Source organism: Condylostylus longicornis, unplaced genomic scaffold, assembly GCF_029603195.1.
Source record: "Condylostylus longicornis isolate FDR11 unplaced genomic scaffold, ASM2960319v2 ptg000049l, whole genome shotgun sequence".
NCBI classification, from domain to species: Eukaryota; Metazoa; Arthropoda; class Insecta; order Diptera; family Dolichopodidae; genus Condylostylus; species Condylostylus longicornis.
In genome coordinates, this window is record NW_026578018.1 from 2398449 (window position 1) to 2419039 (window position 20591).

General features: G+C 24.2%; 1 protein-coding gene across 1 annotated transcript; it reads left to right on the top strand.

Moving 5' to 3' along the window:
* The first annotated feature begins 8086 nt into the window (after positions 1-8086).
* Positions 8087-9878, top strand: LOC129611433 (general odorant-binding protein 69a-like). Its single transcript, XM_055524579.1, has 4 exons — positions 8087-8306; positions 8816-8904; positions 8989-9122; positions 9625-9878. The coding sequence occupies exons 1-4, from the start codon at positions 8165-8167 to the stop codon at positions 9695-9697; spliced, it is 438 nt and encodes a 145-aa protein (XP_055380554.1). The 5' UTR covers positions 8087-8164; the 3' UTR covers positions 9698-9878.
* The last annotated feature ends 10713 nt before the right edge of the window (positions 9879-20591 follow it).

Below are 20591 nucleotides of genomic sequence, written 5' to 3' on the forward strand. Positions count from 1 at the left end.
AACTATATGGTATACATATAATCGTTAGTTTAAATGAAATTCGTTTATAGATGGGAACAAAATTTGGAATTTATTTTAAAAATAAAATAATTAAATTTGTAAGACAAACAAATGAAAAGTCACATACGTACTTCTACTTACATATGTACATATATGAGAGATTATTAATGTGTGTTTCATTAGAATTGGGTGTATGTGTCATTGTATGCGATTTTCTGTGTATCTACTTATTTACAATGTTACCATATAATTTTTAAATGTGTTTAAATATTATTTTAATGATTATATACACGTTTAATTCAACAATAAATAAATATAAATGAATAGAAAAAAAAATTTTATTATACTTAAATGTTAAATAAAAATAACAGAAAAAATATCCTTGAAAAAAATGCTTACATTGTTTCTTTTTTGTACATTTTCAAAAAATGTTTAAGAGAAATGATTGCCTTAAAGTATGTCTGTTTGTCCGTGTCTTCTTACAAAGCTTCTATATCAATTACGAGCGAGACAGATAAAATTTTATACTCTCATTCTCAATAGAATAAATCGTTAGTTTAAATGAAATTCGTTTATAGATAGCAACAAAATTTGGAATTTATTTTAAAAATAAAATACTTAAATTTGTAAGACAAACAAATGAAAAGTCACATATGTTCTTGAAAATGTTGATTATTTAGGATTGAAAATCTTTCGAGCCTGTAAACGAGCGAACAATAAAATTTAGATCTGCATTGTTTCAATTCGAAAGGCAATTGTGCTAAATATGATCTCACCTTCTATACAAATTTAAAATCTCATGGGATTCATAACGAATTATGGATAATAATACTCATATATGGGATTCATAATGAATAATAAATCTACTTTTTATTGTATGAGATGAGCTTTGTTGTATGAGATGAGCTTTGTTGTATCAGATGAGCTTAGCATTTTCTTTGTTTCATCATTTTAAAAAGTTTATTATCAAACATAATTTTCCAGTCGAACGGAATTCACGTTTTCCACCTAATGCTAATTAAAGAAAATCTAAATACCATAACATGTTATATCGTAGTCAATATAAAACATTCACATAAAATATCGTTAAAATAAAATCAAAAGCACATCAAATCGAACAAAATGGATGAACCGTGTTTTATATGTAAATTGTAGACGAAAAAGAATTTATTTTGTGTTACGATGGTAAAATAAATTCTCATTTTTCATTACAAATGAATTTTTTATTAAAATACGATAATTTCTTCATATCTCTGTAACTCAGTCGGTATAGAGCGTCAGTCTAGAAAGCTGGTTCGAGTCCTACTCAAAAAGAAAATTTTTAATTTTTCTCTCTTGACTTATACCTTTAGCTATCTGATCCATCCGTTTTACAGTTGTATGAAGGATTTTCCATTTATTATTCTCAGTTTTGAGAAATTATTGAACAATAATAATTTATGATGATGTAAAATTATCAGAACCATTTATGTTCGGGGGAAAAGTCAATAGACTATACTTTGATGTGAAAATATAATTAAAAGCAAAAATTATTTAACTGTAAATATTTTATAATAATTTATCATTCTGTCATACACTTTCTTTCGTATGATTCTCGTTATCATTTTAATTATTTTACTTTTTTTATTTATATTTGTTCAACTTACATTTAAGAAAAATATTACCTTATATCCTTGTATGTATCCTTATATTCAGCAAAATTAAAATTACAATTTTGTATATTATGTAGATTTTACAAAACTTTAAAGTTAATTGAAAAATTTGATGTAATATTTATTATGTTTTTTTTTTGTTTTTCTCAAATTGACTCTAGTTTTTCTTATTTTCGCCATCTTTTACGAATTTTTTTGTTTTCAACTTTTTTCATTAGACAAAATTTATTATTCATGTAAAACCCTTATATTCTTGAATATTTATAAGTTTTTTTTTGCAAAAATATTAAAATAGTTTTGCTATTAATTACCTATGTAGGGAAAATATTAAATTTCTAGTTTAAATTTTAATTTTAATTAAATATTCAACAATTTATTGGAGTATAATTAATTTTAATACGAGAAAGCGAAAAAAGTACAAAACATTTATTTGAATTAGAATTTTAAAATTAAAAAAATTATTTTATGATAAAAGTGGAATTTTGGTTCAGTTAATCGTGCGTGTGAAATTTAAATTTGTTTACAATTTTTTCAGGATTCGAATTCAAGATTTAGCAGTAAAATTATAAATTATTGTCTCCTCGTATATTAAGTCTTGAAATGTAGTAAATTAAAATTTTCGGGAGTATATGACTTATGTTCTAAAATTCTAAATCGAAAAGGTAGCAAATTTATGATAGCTCAACTGTACTTAGAGACACTGTGAAACTGGTTCGATTTTTATACAAGCTACTTGTGCAAATAAGTAAATAAAATTAAAAAATGAAATTAGAACAAAAAATATCATTTAAAAAAATCTGCTTCAATTCAAAATTTTTCAATTAACTTCAATGAAATTTAAAATTTTACAACTTATACAGGTTGTAATGAAATTTTCTAAATAATTTTGTTTAATTCACATTCAATTTTAATTGTAATTATATAAGATTATTTGCTTTGGTTCGGCCTTGTTTGATCGAACAAATTCATTGAGTTTGATCAATAAAAATCATTCGATATAATAAAGCCAAATTATTGGGTTTCATCAAACACGCTGATTTCACAGCTTGCAAAACCATTTTGCAAACAAGCTGAAACCATTTTCTTTAATCAAAACAAATCTTTATGCTTCTAAAAATGATTTAGTTTGATTAATAAAAATGATATGTTTTCGATAATAAAAATGATATGTTGATAAAAAGACTAAATTTTGATCAAACAACAAAATTAAAATTCCCTCAAAACCGTATTCCACTCGTACTACACTATTTAAGCTGAATTATGCACAAGATTTTTGATGTCAGAATTTACATATGAAATTTCACAAATTTTTACATTTTCCAAACTATTCTCCACTCAACAACAGCTTTTATACAAGCACATTATAATTAAAATTTTATCGTGCTTACCACAATATTTTCATTAACAATATTGTAACTTTCATTGTGCTAACGTTACAAATTTCAAATATTTCAAGATTAATTTGTTATGGTTTCTATAAAATAAAATATTTATTAAAATAAATTATATACACATAGTTTAATATTTAATAAAAAATAAATCACAATACTTATTAAGTAATTATTCAAAAATTATTTTCCTCCAAATGAATGTGCCCCATAATCATTCTCACACACAAAAAAATAAAGAGAAAAACAAAAGTATATTTAATAAATATTTTGAATGAAAGCAAATTACTATATAGATGAAAGCATATTATGTGATATAAGTACATTAACAAAGTATGTCTACTATAACAAGAGTATTTTCTTTTGAAAAGGTATAAAAAAATAAAAAGTAATAATAACCAAAAATATTGGAAACCCGATTATATAAAAAAATCCTTTTCTTTTGTTCACTCACGCTTCAACTATATTAAAAAATACATACATTTATACATGCTATAATATTTTTTAAGAGCTTTATCGTTGTAAATTTATAAACATACATTGAGTAATAAAATTTATACATAATATACACACATGTACACAATATGCATAGGCATTTATAACAAAAATTTATTATTAAATTAAATCCTCTTATATATTTTAATAAAAAAAAAACAAAAGTATAGAACCAAAGAAAAATAAATATAATAATAGAAAAACGCTGAATTCGCCTATCCTTAATTTTTAAATATAAGGTAGAAATGGTTGTACTCATATATGTATGTGTAAACCTTAAATACAATGTGACTTTAAATTACATTATATAAAATTAGAAATTGTATAAAAATTAAAATATTAAATTTTGTTTTGGCAGATTAATTTTGGGCAACAAAATATTCTTCGCAAAGATTTTGTGATTTAAAAATTTTTCATATTATTAATAGATGATTTGATTTTGTTAGCCTAAAAGTATGGAATATTCTAACAAATTATTTAATGCAAATTAAACTGTAGTGATTTCGAAAATATTGAGCGATTCAAAAAGTTTCTATTCCTGTTTTATATATGATCAGGACTCCAAAAAGTATGAATCAATTTGAATCATCAAACATAATGCCCCAAAAACTTAAATTAATAATTTCCGTCCCGAAACCAATTTTCTATTGTTTCATAGAAATTCATTCAAAAATTCATTTATTTCCACAAATTTTTGTTTATTTGAATGTGCCAGCATATAAAAAGCCTAAAATTCTTATGAATTTTTTTGTGTTTTATATTTCACTTTGTTCAAAAAGATTAAAAACCAGTGTAAAAAAAATATTTAAATAAAATTCAAATAAATCAAAAATAAATGAAATTTTTGTGAAATTTATACGTACTTCTACTTACATATGTACATATATGAGAGATTATTAATGTGTGTTTCATTAGAATTTGGTGTATGTGTTATTGTATGCGATTTTCTGTGTATCTACTTATTTACAATGTTACCATATAATTTTTAAATGTGTTTAAATATTATTTTAATGATTATATACACGTTTAATTCAACAATAAATAAATATAAATGAATAGAAAAAAAAATTTCATTATACTTAAATGTTAAATAAAAATAACAAAAAAAAATATCCTTGAAAAAAAATGCTTACATTGCTTTTTTTTTTGTACATTTTTAAAAAAAGTTTGCAAATGGTTGCCTTAAAGTTTTGATCTGTCTGTTTGTCCGTGTCTTCTTACAAAGCTTCTATATCATTCAAGAGCGAAAGAGATAAAATAAGAGATAGTCTCATTCTCAATAGAATAAAATTTTTTTACATCGACCACTGTTCAAAGTAGCCAAAGTTGTTCAACTTTGCGAAAATGCAAAATTTTCCACACTATACTATATGTATGAAAGTCAATTAGCAATTTGTAAAGTTCTAAAGCAATTTTACAAAACTTGGTCGATCAGAAATTGCTTCTATCATGAAAAACTATATACAATTGCGGTAATTGAATAGGCACCATCGAATTGAATCGTTTTTCTAAGTCGGTTTTTTTTGCAAATTTTCATGGTAATTTTCTTCCCCATAGTAATTTTAATTATTAAAAGTTATTCATTGATTTTTTTTCTTCCGTCTTCGGACGTATTGCCGGAGTTATTCTAGATTTAACTTGTTAAATTGAAATGTGCTATTTTACAAACAAAAGGTATGATCGACCATCTTTTTATATTTGTTCTTTTTTCTAAAAATTTATTTATTTATTTAGTAAAAGCATGCGAACAATATACCTACATCATATTAATTTTGATTTTAATCCTCGACAATTTTTGTTGCTTTTTATTACTTATATATTTTGTGTTTTTGAGGGTGTATTTAAAGTAATTTTTCATAATTATGAGTGTGTGTTTGATTTTTGTATAAGTACATTATGATATTTGGGCTTTTTTACCCAATTGAACCCCCTCCCCATATGTGGTATGCTTCTTTCGTCTTATGTGTATAATTTTTCTTCATATTTTTGTTTTGTTGTATAATAAACTTTTTTGTATTTTTAATTAATTTAATAATTAATAAGTTTGTTTAAAGTGATAATGTAAAATTATTACTTGTAATATTTTGTAAAAGTAAAAAAGGGGAGGAATTTTTTTTTGGAGGGAATGTAATTTTAATGTATTTTGAGATAGACATAAGAGGGCTTGTCTCTTTAAATTATATCACGTATAGGCATATAAGAAATATAAAAGAGAAAATAATAACGGATCTTCTTTTGTGTATTAACGTGTTACGCTTCTATGAATTATTTCAATGTTTCTAGACAAGAAAATCGATTGATTACAAAGAAAAGTAATAGCAGTTTTTTTAAAGCATGACGTTAATTAAGGCTGAGAATGTAATTGAATAATGTCATAAGTAATTTATGTACATAAATAATAATTTATGTTGTGGTTGAGTGCTTACTAAAGATCTTTAAAGAGTATGTTATTATTATATGTTTACAGAATTTTTAAATTTAAATATTGCATATTCTTATGCTTTTCGTTTAAGTTAAAATGTTAAAAATGTTTCGTTTATGTTGAAAATGTTAAAATATCAAAGGAAAATTAAGAAATTTTTAGGAAATAAAATATGGCGTAGATGAAAGAGGTTTATACAAATTTTGGAGTTCTCAATGTTGTTCGTCCTGTTTTGATTAAAAAATTCTTATTTTGCAACTTTCAGCTTTACCAAATTGTTACGTTAAGCATCATCTTGTCAGGAATACGATTTCGTATCCAAAACCACCTAATTCGATTATTAAATTAATTTGTCTATTAATTTATTCTGCCCCTAAAAGTTTGCAATAGCAAAACATTGATGTTGTGATATTAAGAGAATAATAATTTTAATTTTAAGGAAAAATATTAGAAATTTATTTAAAATTATTAACATGTTTGCCTATCTAGGTGATTGACTTATTACGTTTGATTTTATTCAATTGTTTTATTATTATGCAACTCTATTTGCATTAAATAATAAACAATTAAAAACATTTTTAAGAATTTTTTTCGTAACCAGAATTCGTCTAATTTAACATGCTAATACTGCTAGGTATGCATTAAAGCGTGCAGATTACACAATATAAATTATCTTTTATAATAGTTTAGGTGATAGAAAATTATTGTTCATTGATCATTAATATATTGCATGATTATTATGATTGCATGCAATTTAGAATAAATCTAAGATAAAATGCAAAAAGAAAAATAAAATCCACTATGGGAATATGCACCATATTGCAGTGACAATTATTTAATTGTTGTTCTCTATGATTTTAGCAAATAAACAATTTTATAAAAGATTCATTCAGAGAATTTGATTTTAGTGTGGACAAAATAATACTGAGACAACACATGATAATTTTTTTTTTAAATGTGAAATCTCACGATGATTATCGATATTTTTCCCGTAACCCATAATTACCCATAATTCAAAAAAAAGAGTATGCATGCGAACATTTTAATTGTTCCATTTAAATTCTTGTCACATTCATATACTATTTGGAAATCGTTAATATCGTCACTTTTGAGTCATCTTGATGAGCCTTTAATTATATATAATTTGAAATATAATAGGTATGTAGTATTGGAAATTTGTTGTCGTTAGCTTTCTGTAAAAACAGTCAGTACATTTACTGCATTTTGAATATATATTAGCTCCCGATTATGTCAATTTAATTGAAATAGTGAAGAGTAACTCGGTGACAGAAAGGTAGTACAATTTTATGAAAAAATTCAGTCCTGGTGCGAGGGCTGCAAATGAATATTTAATTCCTATTATCCCAGCCGAAAATTTTTGGTTTCGACAAAAAGATCAATTACTTAAATAGCTATAGTTTCCATAATTATTAATCGATTTGAAGAAATTAATATGCAATCAAAAGTTAAAAGTAGCTCAATGTGCCATTCGAGGCATTACTTAAAATGTTATTGAGGAAATAAGTAAAAAAAAAATAAGATAAAAATTTATCCTATTTGAAAGATTTTGAGTTGATCTTCAAATTATCCTTTAATATTTTTTTTGTGCGGGGTCCCATTTTCGAGATAATTCGGTTGTAAACTGGACGGTTTTCAGGAAAAATCGTTGAAAACTGCATTGAAATAGTTCATGAAGTTTTTCTTATGACATTCTGCTATAAATGTACACAGTTTAAATTACAAACGGCAACATTGCTTTAATGACATTAGCAAAAAAATTTTTACTTCTATTCTTATTTTTATCAGATTTCATTTAAATTTAATTAATAACTGTATAATTATACTATTTAATTTATGTATGTATGCTTGTTGTACTCGATATTTCAATATTTTAAGTACAAAGTATGAAATTTAGCGTTATTTTGTCAAAAACTTTAATTGCATAAAAGTTAATATTAGAACCATATATAAATTCTAAAGCTTTTTACTATATAATTTTAGTATTTTAGTACAACATTTGTAAGTATAGTTTGTAAGCGTGATTTGACAATTTTAAATTAAATTTTTAATTCATAAATTAATTTTGATGAGAATATATAAATCCCCGAATTGATAATAATTTTTTTAGTTGTACGGTAAAGTCTATAATACTGCATAACAAAATTTTTCTTAAAGATTAAAAAAATAATATTTTTATTAAATTTAAAATGAAATCAATTATAGTATTATTTGTGATTATTGCTTCCGCCATACCCATTAAAAGAGTATCTGGTGAAATGCCAGAAGAAATTAAAGCTGCTTTTATGTCAGCTGTAAAAGATTGCGTTGCTGAAACAAATATTTCAGAAGGTAAGAAGCTACGGGAAAGCCCAAGAATTTTAAAAGGATTAAAAAAAATATGTACTGGAAAAACTAAGTGGATTATTTAATAAATGCAAAAAAAAAACAGTAAAATGGCAATTGAAATACAAGTAAAATTTCAAACACTAATATTCGGAAGACAATCGAAAGAATAATGTCTCACTTATTGAACAATGGCATGGATTTTTCGGAATTATAAGCGAATACAGTTGACAAAGACATTAATTTAGAAGTTGACACTTCTTAAATTTTTATCTGAGCCATCAAAAAACAATGAGGCAATCGTATTGTGCACTTGCACAAAAGTACATATTATTTTCGTGTGATTTGAGAATAATTTATTATATTAATCTTATTTTAAGTTGTTGCTTAGAGAAAAAATTAGTGTTTAAGCAAAAAATATATAAAGAATAATTTTTTTCATTGAAAATCTCAATAAAGTCCCGACTGCACTTTTAAACTTCAACTCATTAATAATATTTTTTTTTTATTTGTAGAACTTCTATCAAAAATTAAGAAACATGAACCAATTTCTGATCCAGCTGGAAAATGTTTTAAAGCTTGTGTTATGGATAAATTTGGATTGGTAACAAATAAAATTGAAATTATTGAAATTTTAATTAAAATAAGTAAAATGGTTACGAGTATAAATCGGATTTTAACTTTTTAGCTTACCGATGACGTTAAAATAAATAAAGAAAAAATGTTAGAAGGTGGTAGAATGATTGGTGTTATTACTGATGATAATTATGAAGCAGCTGGAAATGTTATTGACGATTGTAACCAGTATTCTGGATCAGACAAGTATGTTTTAGACTTTTTTTTGGGTTGTAACGTATGCTGTTTTAAAAGCGCACCTGTAGTTTAAGTATTGGGTGTGATAAATTTAAATTAATGGTTTCTCTTCTTTGGAAAATGCTTATACATAATTAGTTTCATATATTTTTAAATGTTTATTTAGTTAAGTGTCAAAAAAATCATTTCCATTTTGATCCTCCTTTCACATCCTCCCTTCATAACTCTGAATTCATAGTATATCATTTTGAGTTCGAGCAAAAATTTAATATTCAAAATTTTCACTAAAATTAAAAAATTTTTAATTAAATTGGTTTCTCTAGTTTAAGTCCGATACTAATTCCGAACTAACACTTCTTAAACTTTGGATTTTGCCCAAATTAACATATTAATTTCTAAACTATTCTGTCACAAAATTTATTCTATTGCACTGTCGTATACAAAACATTATTTAGAGGATTTTGAAAATAATTTGCATATTTATGTATTTTTTTTACTATCTATTATATAGATGTGAAGCCGCTAATGCATTTTGCGAATGCATGCATAAAACTAAAGGAGTTGAGTTCTTGGTGATGTCCTAAATTTTTTTTTTTTATTGTTATTAATTATTCTGAAATCAATTTGTATACTTTGTTAATTAAAAATTAATTATTTTGAATTTAAATAAATTTCATATTGAATTTCAATTGAAAAGCAATAATTATAAATATTTGTTCACTAATTATGCAAATATGTTTGTTATAAAGTGCTAAGTTGAAAATGTTGATTGATGTGATAAAGAGGTTTATGTTATAAAGAATGCAAGAAAAAATTCAAAGGAATTTCATAGTACAAAAACCAATTCCATTTTACTAGTTGTAGTTGAATGTTGCCTATATTCGATCCATAAATGTTTCACTTTCTGAAATCTTAAGAAAATATTATATTTTTAATTTTACCATAACGATTCCTTTCCAAAATTTGTAAACATTAGGACAGGTAATATTTAATGTAAGAGAAAGCTGCCAAAACACATTTTCAAGATAATCGATTACTGTAACATTTCAATCCTCCTCATTCAAATCGATAATCTAGTTCGTTTGGTTTAATTTAGACTGTTCTAACGCAGTAAAATTAAACTGAAAAAGAATGTGTTCAAAAAATTTAATTAAATCCTACTTTTAGAAAATCTGACAATTTTTATAAGGCATGCACAAAGTTTATTAGAAGAATAAAAAGTTGCACCTACGTTCTATAATTTCGCATTAAGTAAGAGGGCTTCAAATTTTTACAAAAATGAAAATGAAACAAATCGTATTTTTAAGTAAATTTGATTTACTTAAAAAAATCAACTCTGACACAAATGGCTTGCTTTTTTGCCACAGATAATTCTTCAAAATGTTTTGAATTTTTTAGAACAAATCCGATTATTTACATACATATGATCAAATAACTTAATTTAAAACAACTGTTTTCAAAAAATTTTTAATCGTACTAATTTCGAAAAATTCTCACAAATAATGCCCTTTCTTTTTTTATCCTTTTATAAGTAAAAATAATGTTGAAATAATTCTTTTATTAACATAACAAATTGTTAAAATGAAATGTGATGTCTTTTTGGAAACAACTCAAGTGTTGGTTACAAACCATTGGTTTTCTACCACATTTTTTTTGATTTCAAGGACATTTTAATGCAAGACATACAGTAAATTATTTCATCAAAGAACTCTGATTACATGCGTAATAATTTCCAACGAAAAAAACAAAACTGCTTTTACCAAAATATGTAAGCTGTTTAAATAATTATTTCGTTATTTTTATTCCTTTCTCATTTCTTTTAAATAAAAATTTTAATCAGCGATCCTTTTTTATTTTATGCTTGATTTAATGTTTTTCCCTTTGTCTCTCAATTCTTTTATTAGCTTTTACGTCTTCTCACTTTAATGGGTTCAAAAGCTTGGTACCTTTTGTTTTTTATTTTTTTTTTTTGTTTTGTTGTCCTGTAAATAAAGGTATAAAAATAATCAAAATATTTATTTTTTGCAAAAATAATTCTTTATTTTGTACCCATAAAACATACCGTAGAGAATTTTAAATCATTTTTTTAGGAGGAGACCTTTTTTGTTTTGTTGTGTTACAATTTTCTCTATTTATTTTGTTCTATTATAAAAAAAAAGGTTTCTATTTAATTTTTTTTTTTGCAAATATTTAAAAATATATATATAGAGAGGGACGAATGTTTCTTCTAAATTGCTGGAAGATGTTAGGCAAAATTGTAATTGAATAGTACAAAATGTAAATCTAATAGTTCGAAAGTAAGAAGTGGAATTAAATAATTTTTGTCTGTAAAGTGATCTTCGCTATTTAATTGGTTAAAAAGTAAGTTGCTCCATTCGTGATAGGCGCATTTACCGAAATAGAACAAAAAAAATTAAAATATTAACGATATAAACTTGAAATTTTAAGTATTTTGCAAATTTTCATTTTGTAATCGATTAGAAATTTTATAAATAATTTGTTTTAACCAAATAGGTGAAAATATTTACGGGCTCTTTGGGTTTCGTTGAGTCTAAAAGATAATGACACATTGATAATAATATAGATTTTTGCAAAACAACTACATTATGGATGCGGCATGTGGATGTCTAAAAAATTCTATACAATATATCTACCTACATTATAATATGACATTTATATAACAAAAATTGAATATTGCGGAGCAGTTCAATTCAGAATTTTGGAGGAACAATGCATTGTTTTATGACAACGCCACACGCCGTTTATAATAAGGAATAACCTAATATTTGGCGTATTTAGCAATTTTTATTTTCATTAGTTTCTTCAAAATAGAATATCGCTTTAACTTCTTAAAAAATGCTTTAATTTCCATTTTGCAAGTCGTTCCAATACACAAATCGTCGTCTGAGCACTATTTTTGGTATTCATGTTTGCTTAAGAAGTATAAGATTTCGGCAGTCGACGAAATATCGTTTTTTATTGAAACAAGTAACATTTTAAATTTTTTAGTTTATTTTTTTTTTTGTAATTTTAAAAACACACAAATCAAAAAATCAAAACTCAGATTTTTTTCTCTTTTTTGGTATTTAGTCGAATTCTTTATTATATGTTTTAGGATTACAATTTTATTTAATAATCTAAGGATGGTTTCTATTTAAATAGGGATCTAAATTTTTCAACAAAAAAAAAAAATAATATAAAAAATTAAATAAATAAAATGATTAAGGTATTTACAGGCTTTTGAACATTTCATTTATCTTATTTGGTCCGCCTAAAATTATACTTTTTGTTTATTTTATTGTTGTTTTCCTTTTAGTCTACATATATGATAGCATGTAAGTATTGTTTTTGGAATGTGAGTGATGCAATTGTACACCTGTAGAAAATTCAGATAATTTATTAAATGAGTATTATATAATTATAAAATGAGAAATTATTTGGAAATTTTAACTAAATATCGTATTCTTTAATTATTTTCAATGAATTTATTGCAAGAGGACTTGTCTACATTGAGTTTACGTAATAATTACGAAGATCTTGATTATGATCTAAACTTAACGCGGGTTAAATTTTTCCAGCAAATTAAATTGCTATCTTTAAATGATGTTGGGCTTGAATTTATTATATTTTACAAATTATAATTTAGGAAGCACTGTTGCATCAATTCCAAATTTTTTAATTTTATCTACAAAATCATGAGAACTGTAGTGTTTTAGAGGATTTAGAATTTATTAAGAAGTAAGTTTGACGTATCGCATAGTGGTGGTGTACGGCCACCATTTACATGCCTCTCCTATAGACTAAGTTGTATAGAAATGAAACCTAGTTTGAAGACGCCAACAGTTGGTTTTGTCTGTTTGTATTTTAATATGAAATTTAATCATGTAGGTATTTAAAAGTAATTTTTGTTATTCAATTTATATTTTGAAATGAAAAGTTTATCTATAATTCAATATAAGTATGATTGTATCAAAATAAATAATTCATACTTAATTAATTTTAAGTTTAAATTTTTAAGTTCTAAGTATTACGAGTATATTCAGCATATTTTGAGTTGTAAATGAATAAATGAAGTTGAGTTTAGTATTATTTAAAAATTCACTCCTTTAATAACTTTAATTGAGAACGAATTTCAAATAACGAATATATTTTATAGGCTTGCATTATATACAAAAATATTCTCATATTCTGTTTATAATTTTATACGACAGACTTAATATAATATTTGAATTTTCAATTTAAATTTTAATTTCGTGACATTTTTATATTATATACGATATATTTTTATTTGAAAACTTCTAAACCCACATCAAAATTTGTCATCCCTTAATGAAAAAGGATGTTTTTCATTAAAAAAATTATACTTCATCAGAATAAAAATATGTACAACCGCATATGCATAGTATAAAATACATACACGAATATGTATGTAGATAAAACCCAAAAAAAATTATAGTTTTAAATAACCACAATGTTTGTATTTATATGTGGTTAAGTAACCTTGAAATTATTGTCAGGAAAATTATGGTCAGTAAAACTGAAGAAGGTAGCAAGTATATAGTTTTAAATACCAAACTAATTTGTATACAAAATAAAAATCCATTTAATATTTTATATGTATGTATGTATGTATATGATATTGGACTTCTATATTTAAAGTTTTTGTATGAAAATTTATAAAAAATTTAATTGAAATTTGTTTGATATTGAAAAATTATGAACAAAACAGACAGGTCTTTGGTTAAATTGTATTGTTAGTGAGAAATTGTATGGTTTTAATTTTTGACGCAATTTTTTTGGTCCCATATAAATTTAATGTGATTACAAAATTTTCTAATTAAAGCAGCATCTAATTAAATCATGAAATTTTAAATTCCATTTTATTATTTTTAGACGAAAATCAAAATTTGGCGACAACATTTTTAAATTGGAACTTACAATTTCAGTCAATTAAAAGTTGGCTTAAAAATAGGTTCAAAATGGCTCAAAATTATAATGACTTAAAAATTGTGAACAAAATCAAATCATCACGTGTTTGTCTGGAATTTATTAATGTATAAATTTATTTATATTGAAGTTTAAGCTTTATTACGCGGCTTATTTATTCCATGCGTTTAATTATTTCAATTTTAAAAAACCAAACGTGCTCTTTAAATTATATTCAGTGCAGAAAATTGAATTAAAAAAACTACAGGTGATTTCATGATTTTATTATTAATTTAAATAAAATATATACATACTTTACAAACATACACACAAAATATAATTCAAGTTCACGAGTTTTTATTATTGAAAAACGAAAAAAAAAAACATTTTACTTTCAATTTAAATTTTGTGGCAAGAAATCAAAAAAATTAAAATTTCAAGTTCAATTAGACAACAAAAAAATAAAAATAAAAAGACGTACGCGTTCAATAAAATCAAAAAATCAAAATTGTTTGATGTATGAATTAAATAGCGCGAGTATAACGTATATTTGGTTAGGTAATTCCAATAGCTAGTATAAAATTTAAATGTAATTTAAAGTGGGTTAATTTGTTTTTTTTTTGAAATTTGTTTATATGTAATTTTATTCGACGGCGTATACAAATCACGTCACAGTTTGAATACAACAGAGCTGTAGTAATTTTAATAATTGCATATAATTTTTATGCGCTTGTCGCTGATTGTATTCTAAAATTATATTGAAAAGTTCATGTCTTAAGACTATAATGAAAAATTTTTAAACTCTTTTAAAGTCAATGAATAAAAAATTTTATTTTTTATAGTATAGATGCGTAAAAAATTCAATTAAATTCAATTAATTTTTTTTGCAGGTATTTCGTTCATGCGGTAATACATCGCTATTAATATGAAGGCAACCGGAATTTGTAATAGAAATATATATAAATATGTGTTATTGCACGTACATGATAATTTTTTGTGGTTACTAAAGTATGAAAACTGGAGATGATTTCTAAGATTTAAATTTAAAACTCTTAATTAGATTTAAAACTCTTAAGAATGTAATTTTATAGTATTTGACTTAGATTTTAATTTAATAATTGACATCATATTTTAGTGCAACAATAATTAGAATGCGCAATTGGAAGAATAGCTAATAAATGGAACACAAATTGGTACGGAAATACTATTATAAGGTGTAAAATCAGATATAAAGTAATCAATCAAACGAAATCTGGCCAACATGCCAGCAACATAACAGGACGATGAACCGTCCCATGAATAATGCTTAAAATTACTATACTTTACGATTGGTATGTATTTGTAGTTTTAAATTGAAATATCAAGAAAAAATTCTCTCAATTGCTATATCCTACTCACAAGAAACTTACAATTATTTATAATTCATATTTTTATCACTAACATTCTTCTCAATAAATAGGAAACGGAAATACAAGTTTCGTTTAGGGATATTTTGGCCACTGGTACAGAAATCACAAGTTTTGTATATCTTCGTTAATTAATTTTAATAGACATTCATGATAGGGAAAATTAAAAAAAATTCATCCTCCCCTAAAATTGTAAAAAATTAATCTTTTCTAACCGCATTATTAGCTCATATACTTGAAAACATACAAACTGAAATCAATATTAATTAAATTAATGCAATTAAATTCATTATTATGCACTTTTACAAGTTTATATCTAGAATATTATAAAAATAATTAGAATTTATAATTTATACAAAGTATGTGAGTAAATGAAGATTTCTCTCCCCTAAACATAATTAAATTAAAATTTAATTTAAATTCTATGATATAGAATTTTTTTTAAATTTAATTAAAAATGTATTGACTATTAACTTTTTGATATTATTGACAAGATTATACGCAATATAATTTTGATATCACGTTTTCCAGCGTGTAAAATGAAAAAAATGCACACAAAAGGTATTTTGTTTAATAATTTAAAGATTCTGGACACGTAATTATAGCAGTTATCAATAAATTTAGTTTGAAGGTGCATTTAATTCTATTAAATTTTAATTGAACTTTTTTCTTTTTTTTTTTTACTTAATTTTATTAAAAATTTATTTATCGTAAATTGTTAATTCTAATATTATACGTAATAAAAGTATCCATAACAAATTAATTTAATTGTATACTTTAGGTGTAGAATAACAATTTTTTAACCTCTACATTAATTTTCACAATCCATTTGGATTAAAGTATACATAATATTATGTGTGTAGGTGCAATTTTATATTGAAAAATTGTGTTTAAGTATGTGATAGTTGCAGTATTTATTACAAAACATATGTTCATGTAATATGAACATATATTTGAAGAATGAATAATACACTTTATTTAATCAATATTAATCAATAAAGTTTTAGTTGAAAGTTGAAACGACTTAAGTCACTGTAAGGGAAAATTTCAAAAATTACCTCTTTGGCGCAAAAAGCATTTATGTTGTGGGATCTATAATGGTGCATCATTGCTCAACTGGTGTATTTTTATTACGAGAGTATAGCAATCGAAATTATTTTAGAGAAATCAGTAGTAATTTGAATGTGGAAAGTTCTTTGATATCCTCTTATAAACTAGTAACAATCCTCTTATAAACTAGTAACAATCCTCTTATAAACTAGTAACAATCATCTTATAAACTAGTAGCAATGAAATTAAGCACATATGTATTACAAATTTGATGGTTTTAAAATAATGAAGTTATATTTCGGAAAAATGTGCTTATTCTCTCAATTACTACCTTGAATCCCATCACTGGCTGGACAATCCTGTTAGGGTGTTCGCCTGTTGTAAGTTATGCCTCCACGACGACAGGTCTCTGGCTAATGTTCCCCAATTTGTTATTCCTATTGAGCGAGCATTTCTTTCTATGTTGTCTATCCATCTTAATTTGGGACGGCATCTTTTCAGATCACTACCATAAAGTATTTCTTTTGGTGGATAATTACTTGCAGTTCTTCCTATATGTCCTGTCCATTGTAGCCTACAGATTTTAATTACTTTTATATTTGGCTGGTATAGTAGAGCTCTTGATTAAATCGTTTGCGCCATATAACCCACAGTAACATTTATTTTCTGCAAATATTCTGTTTTATTTCCATGATGACATTGTTTTCACTGTTTTTGTTTGTGCCTAGGTATTGGATGTTTGTAAACGATTTCAAAATTTTATTTTCCTATTGTTAAGTTTTGATCTAGAGCATTTGCTCTTAAGTCACTTGATGTTGATATGAGTATTTTCGTTTTATTTTCGTTTATAACTAAACCTATGTACCTGCAGCTTTTGCAAAACAAAATTAGTTTCGAGGTCTAAAATTGCAAGGCCAATTTGGATGACGGTATCAATGTCATCCGCATAAGTAAGCATTTGCGCTAATTTATAGAGAATCGTTCTGTTTCTATTGATTTGCGAGTGACTTTTCCCTAATGACTTTTTCTAGTGCAATGTTAAATAAAATGCAATAACCTTGTCTTAATCCATTTATTGTTTCAAATGTTTCAGACACATCTTTTTGACACTACCTTGAATTAGGTAACTGAAAAACCTCGTAGGCAAATAAAAATACAATTTTTTAACACTTCCATTCCATAGAACGTTATGGAATCAAATAAAAAGGGATCTGTTCGAGTAATATATCTTATTTCATTGAAATTGCCACTTAATTTTGTGCTAAAATAAAATTAAGTTATTCTTAATAGGTTTTTTTTTTTATTTATTGAAAAATTTATTGATGAAAAAATTAATAATATATGTTACCTTGTAAACGTATTAAAGTAATGATAACTTCTAACCTCTCCATAAATTTTTTTAATAAATTTATCGTTTATTTCCACTTATGCTTATAAATTTTCTATTAAAAAATAAATTTCCATTACAATTATTTCATTATTGTTTATTAAATTATTTAGGTTCATGCCATGAAATATAACAACGATATATGAAGTGTTATTTTTATAATGACGTTAAGAAATTTACACGTGTAATTTATTATTTTCTTATATTGGGATTCTACATTGCATACATAGATGGAGCTAGAGTAAATGCAATTATTTTTTCAATTTAAGTGTTATCGTTTATATCATACGAGTATTAATTTAATTTTGAAAGTATAATTTTATTGTAGTATCTTGCTATGCTAATTAATACCCCATATTTAATGTGCTGTTAATAATTATAATTAAATAAGTTTATAAATTTAGATTGAGTTGTTTAGTATTTTTTGATTTGATATATGCGAGACATACAAATCTAGCTTAAAGATGAAAATAATCTGGTATGTGATACGTCGAATTAGCTTCTGCTTTTCTCTGTTCTCACAATTGAGAGAAAAACCAGCTCAAAAATACCATTTTTTTAAATTTTATGTGCAGTCCTTTGAGAACAAGGTGCAATTAAGATTCGCTCTTAGTCTCTTAATATAAGAATTCTAATTGAATTTATTGTCTAATTGAATTCTATTTAAATTTTCTGTTTAATCATGACCAAAGGGACATAACATCAGTGTCGGTAATTATGTGTTTATGTGGGTCACTTTTGATAAATTTATTTACTACCACAATAATCACCGGTTTGCGTAAAATGCAATATTTAAAGTACAATAATAATTTCATTTATGAAATTAAAGTTTTTGAATCAAAATTGAATGCTAAATTATAATAATTATTATTTAATAGATTATAATAAACACTAGGTATAATATCTATATACCTAGTAGTATGTGTATATTGAATTAATAATTAAATTAAATATGTATAAATATTGACGCAATTAATATTTAATTATCATATCAAATTTAATTATTTAATTTACAATTTATACAATGCATATAATTTATTATGTCATATTAATATTTGATTGTTTTTTTTAAATAATAATTTAATTAGGTGGAAAATAAATCCTTTTTATTATTCTATAGTAAACTTTTATATGTATAAAATCATATTTATCTTAAACGAATTTTATTGATGTTCATTAATTATTTTTAATAATAAAATAATCATATCTAATTTATTACATTATTATATCTAATTTATTAATATTATTATTATTAACTGCCCTTTCCTTATTATATAATAAGATAATAAAGAAAAGGCAGCTAATTATTACAATTTAAATGAAATTTGAAAAGCAACAATCAGTATTTTGTTAGTTGTACTTTTACACTAATTATGTAAATGTTAAAAATATATTGTTATGGTTACAGTTAAGATGTCAAATGAAATACTTTTGAGCTTATAAAGCGATTTGTATTGAAATATTTTTGCATCTTTAATTTAAGATGTCGAGATTTAATGACTCCTTTGCATAGTCCTCTTGTAATAGAAAGTATTGACGTGGAACGCAAATCATAAATTTTATGCTAACTTATAATGTTTATTCGCTACTGTTATATTTTCTGTATATTTCTGTTATATTTATTGTGTATTTATTAATTTTGCTGTATATACTCTTGTAAGAACACTTGTTGTACAAATTTTATTAAATAATTACAGGCGATATTCTTCCTAATACCGTTGGAGGTCAGGCAGGCACCTAATTTTTACCGCAAAAGCAAAGCTGTTTTTTGTAATCTGACTACGTATTTTAAATGTGACATTATTCTGAAAACTGGTTTATTCTAATTTGTATTTTTATTCTCTTGTGATAAAACTGTCTAATCAATCAAATTCCTTACTTATATTATAATTCCTGAATTTGTTATACATTACTTATACTAACAATATAATATATAAGCTGATTATGATCTGATTTAAAAATTGACACTCATAACAACAGTAAAGCGAAAAATAGAATCCGGAAGTTTGACAAATAAATTTTTGATTGTAATTTTTTTTCTATTGAACAGTTTTGCTCAAAATTTTCAAGTGGGGTTTTCCCATATAAGAAGTAAAATTAATTTTTTTCTTTAATTCCAAATATTTCGATTAATTTTCGCTTGAGGTTTATTTTTATTTTTCTCAAAATTAAAATCAAATAAGATAGACATTTGAGAGTATAAGAGTAAAAACGTGAATTTTTTATTTATTGCCTGTAAACATTTTTTAACTTTCAAATATAACAGTATTATTGATTTTAACTAGGTAAAGAAGTATAAAGTTAAATTTTGGGGAATTGATTTTTTTGCTTGTTTGTCTAGTGCCCGACAAACATGACTATCGTATATAGGCTATAAAAAACCAGGCACAGGTGATTCAACACCTTTTTTCTTTACAAGATTATTTATGTTGACAATAACATTTTGTTACAATTTTTTGTTATAATTGATTGAAAAAAAAAAATTATAACAATTAACCTGAGGATTTTTTCTTTATTATAATAGAAATTAATTGGCTTAAAATAACTGTTAATTTGGAATTTTATAGTAAAAAACGCGAAAGCTTAAATTATTCAAGTGTTAAAATTGTGTTTATAATTTTTTTTTATTATACCCATTTTGTTTGTACGTAATTTTCTTTGTTGACTGTAGTAAAACTTAACGCACCTTTCTACTATGGTCAAATTTAT

Coding starts and splice junctions, on each gene's coding strand:
- LOC129611433 (XM_055524579.1), top strand. CDS start 8,165: ATGAAATCAATTATAGTATTATTTGTGATTATTGCTTCCGCCATACCC. Junction 8,307..8,815: donor TGAAACAAATATTTCAGAAG/GTAAGAAGCTAC, acceptor TTTTATTTGTAG/AACTTCTATCAAAAATTAAG. Junction 9,123..9,624: donor CAGTATTCTGGATCAGACAA/GTATGTTTTAGA, acceptor TCTATTATATAG/ATGTGAAGCCGCTAATGCAT.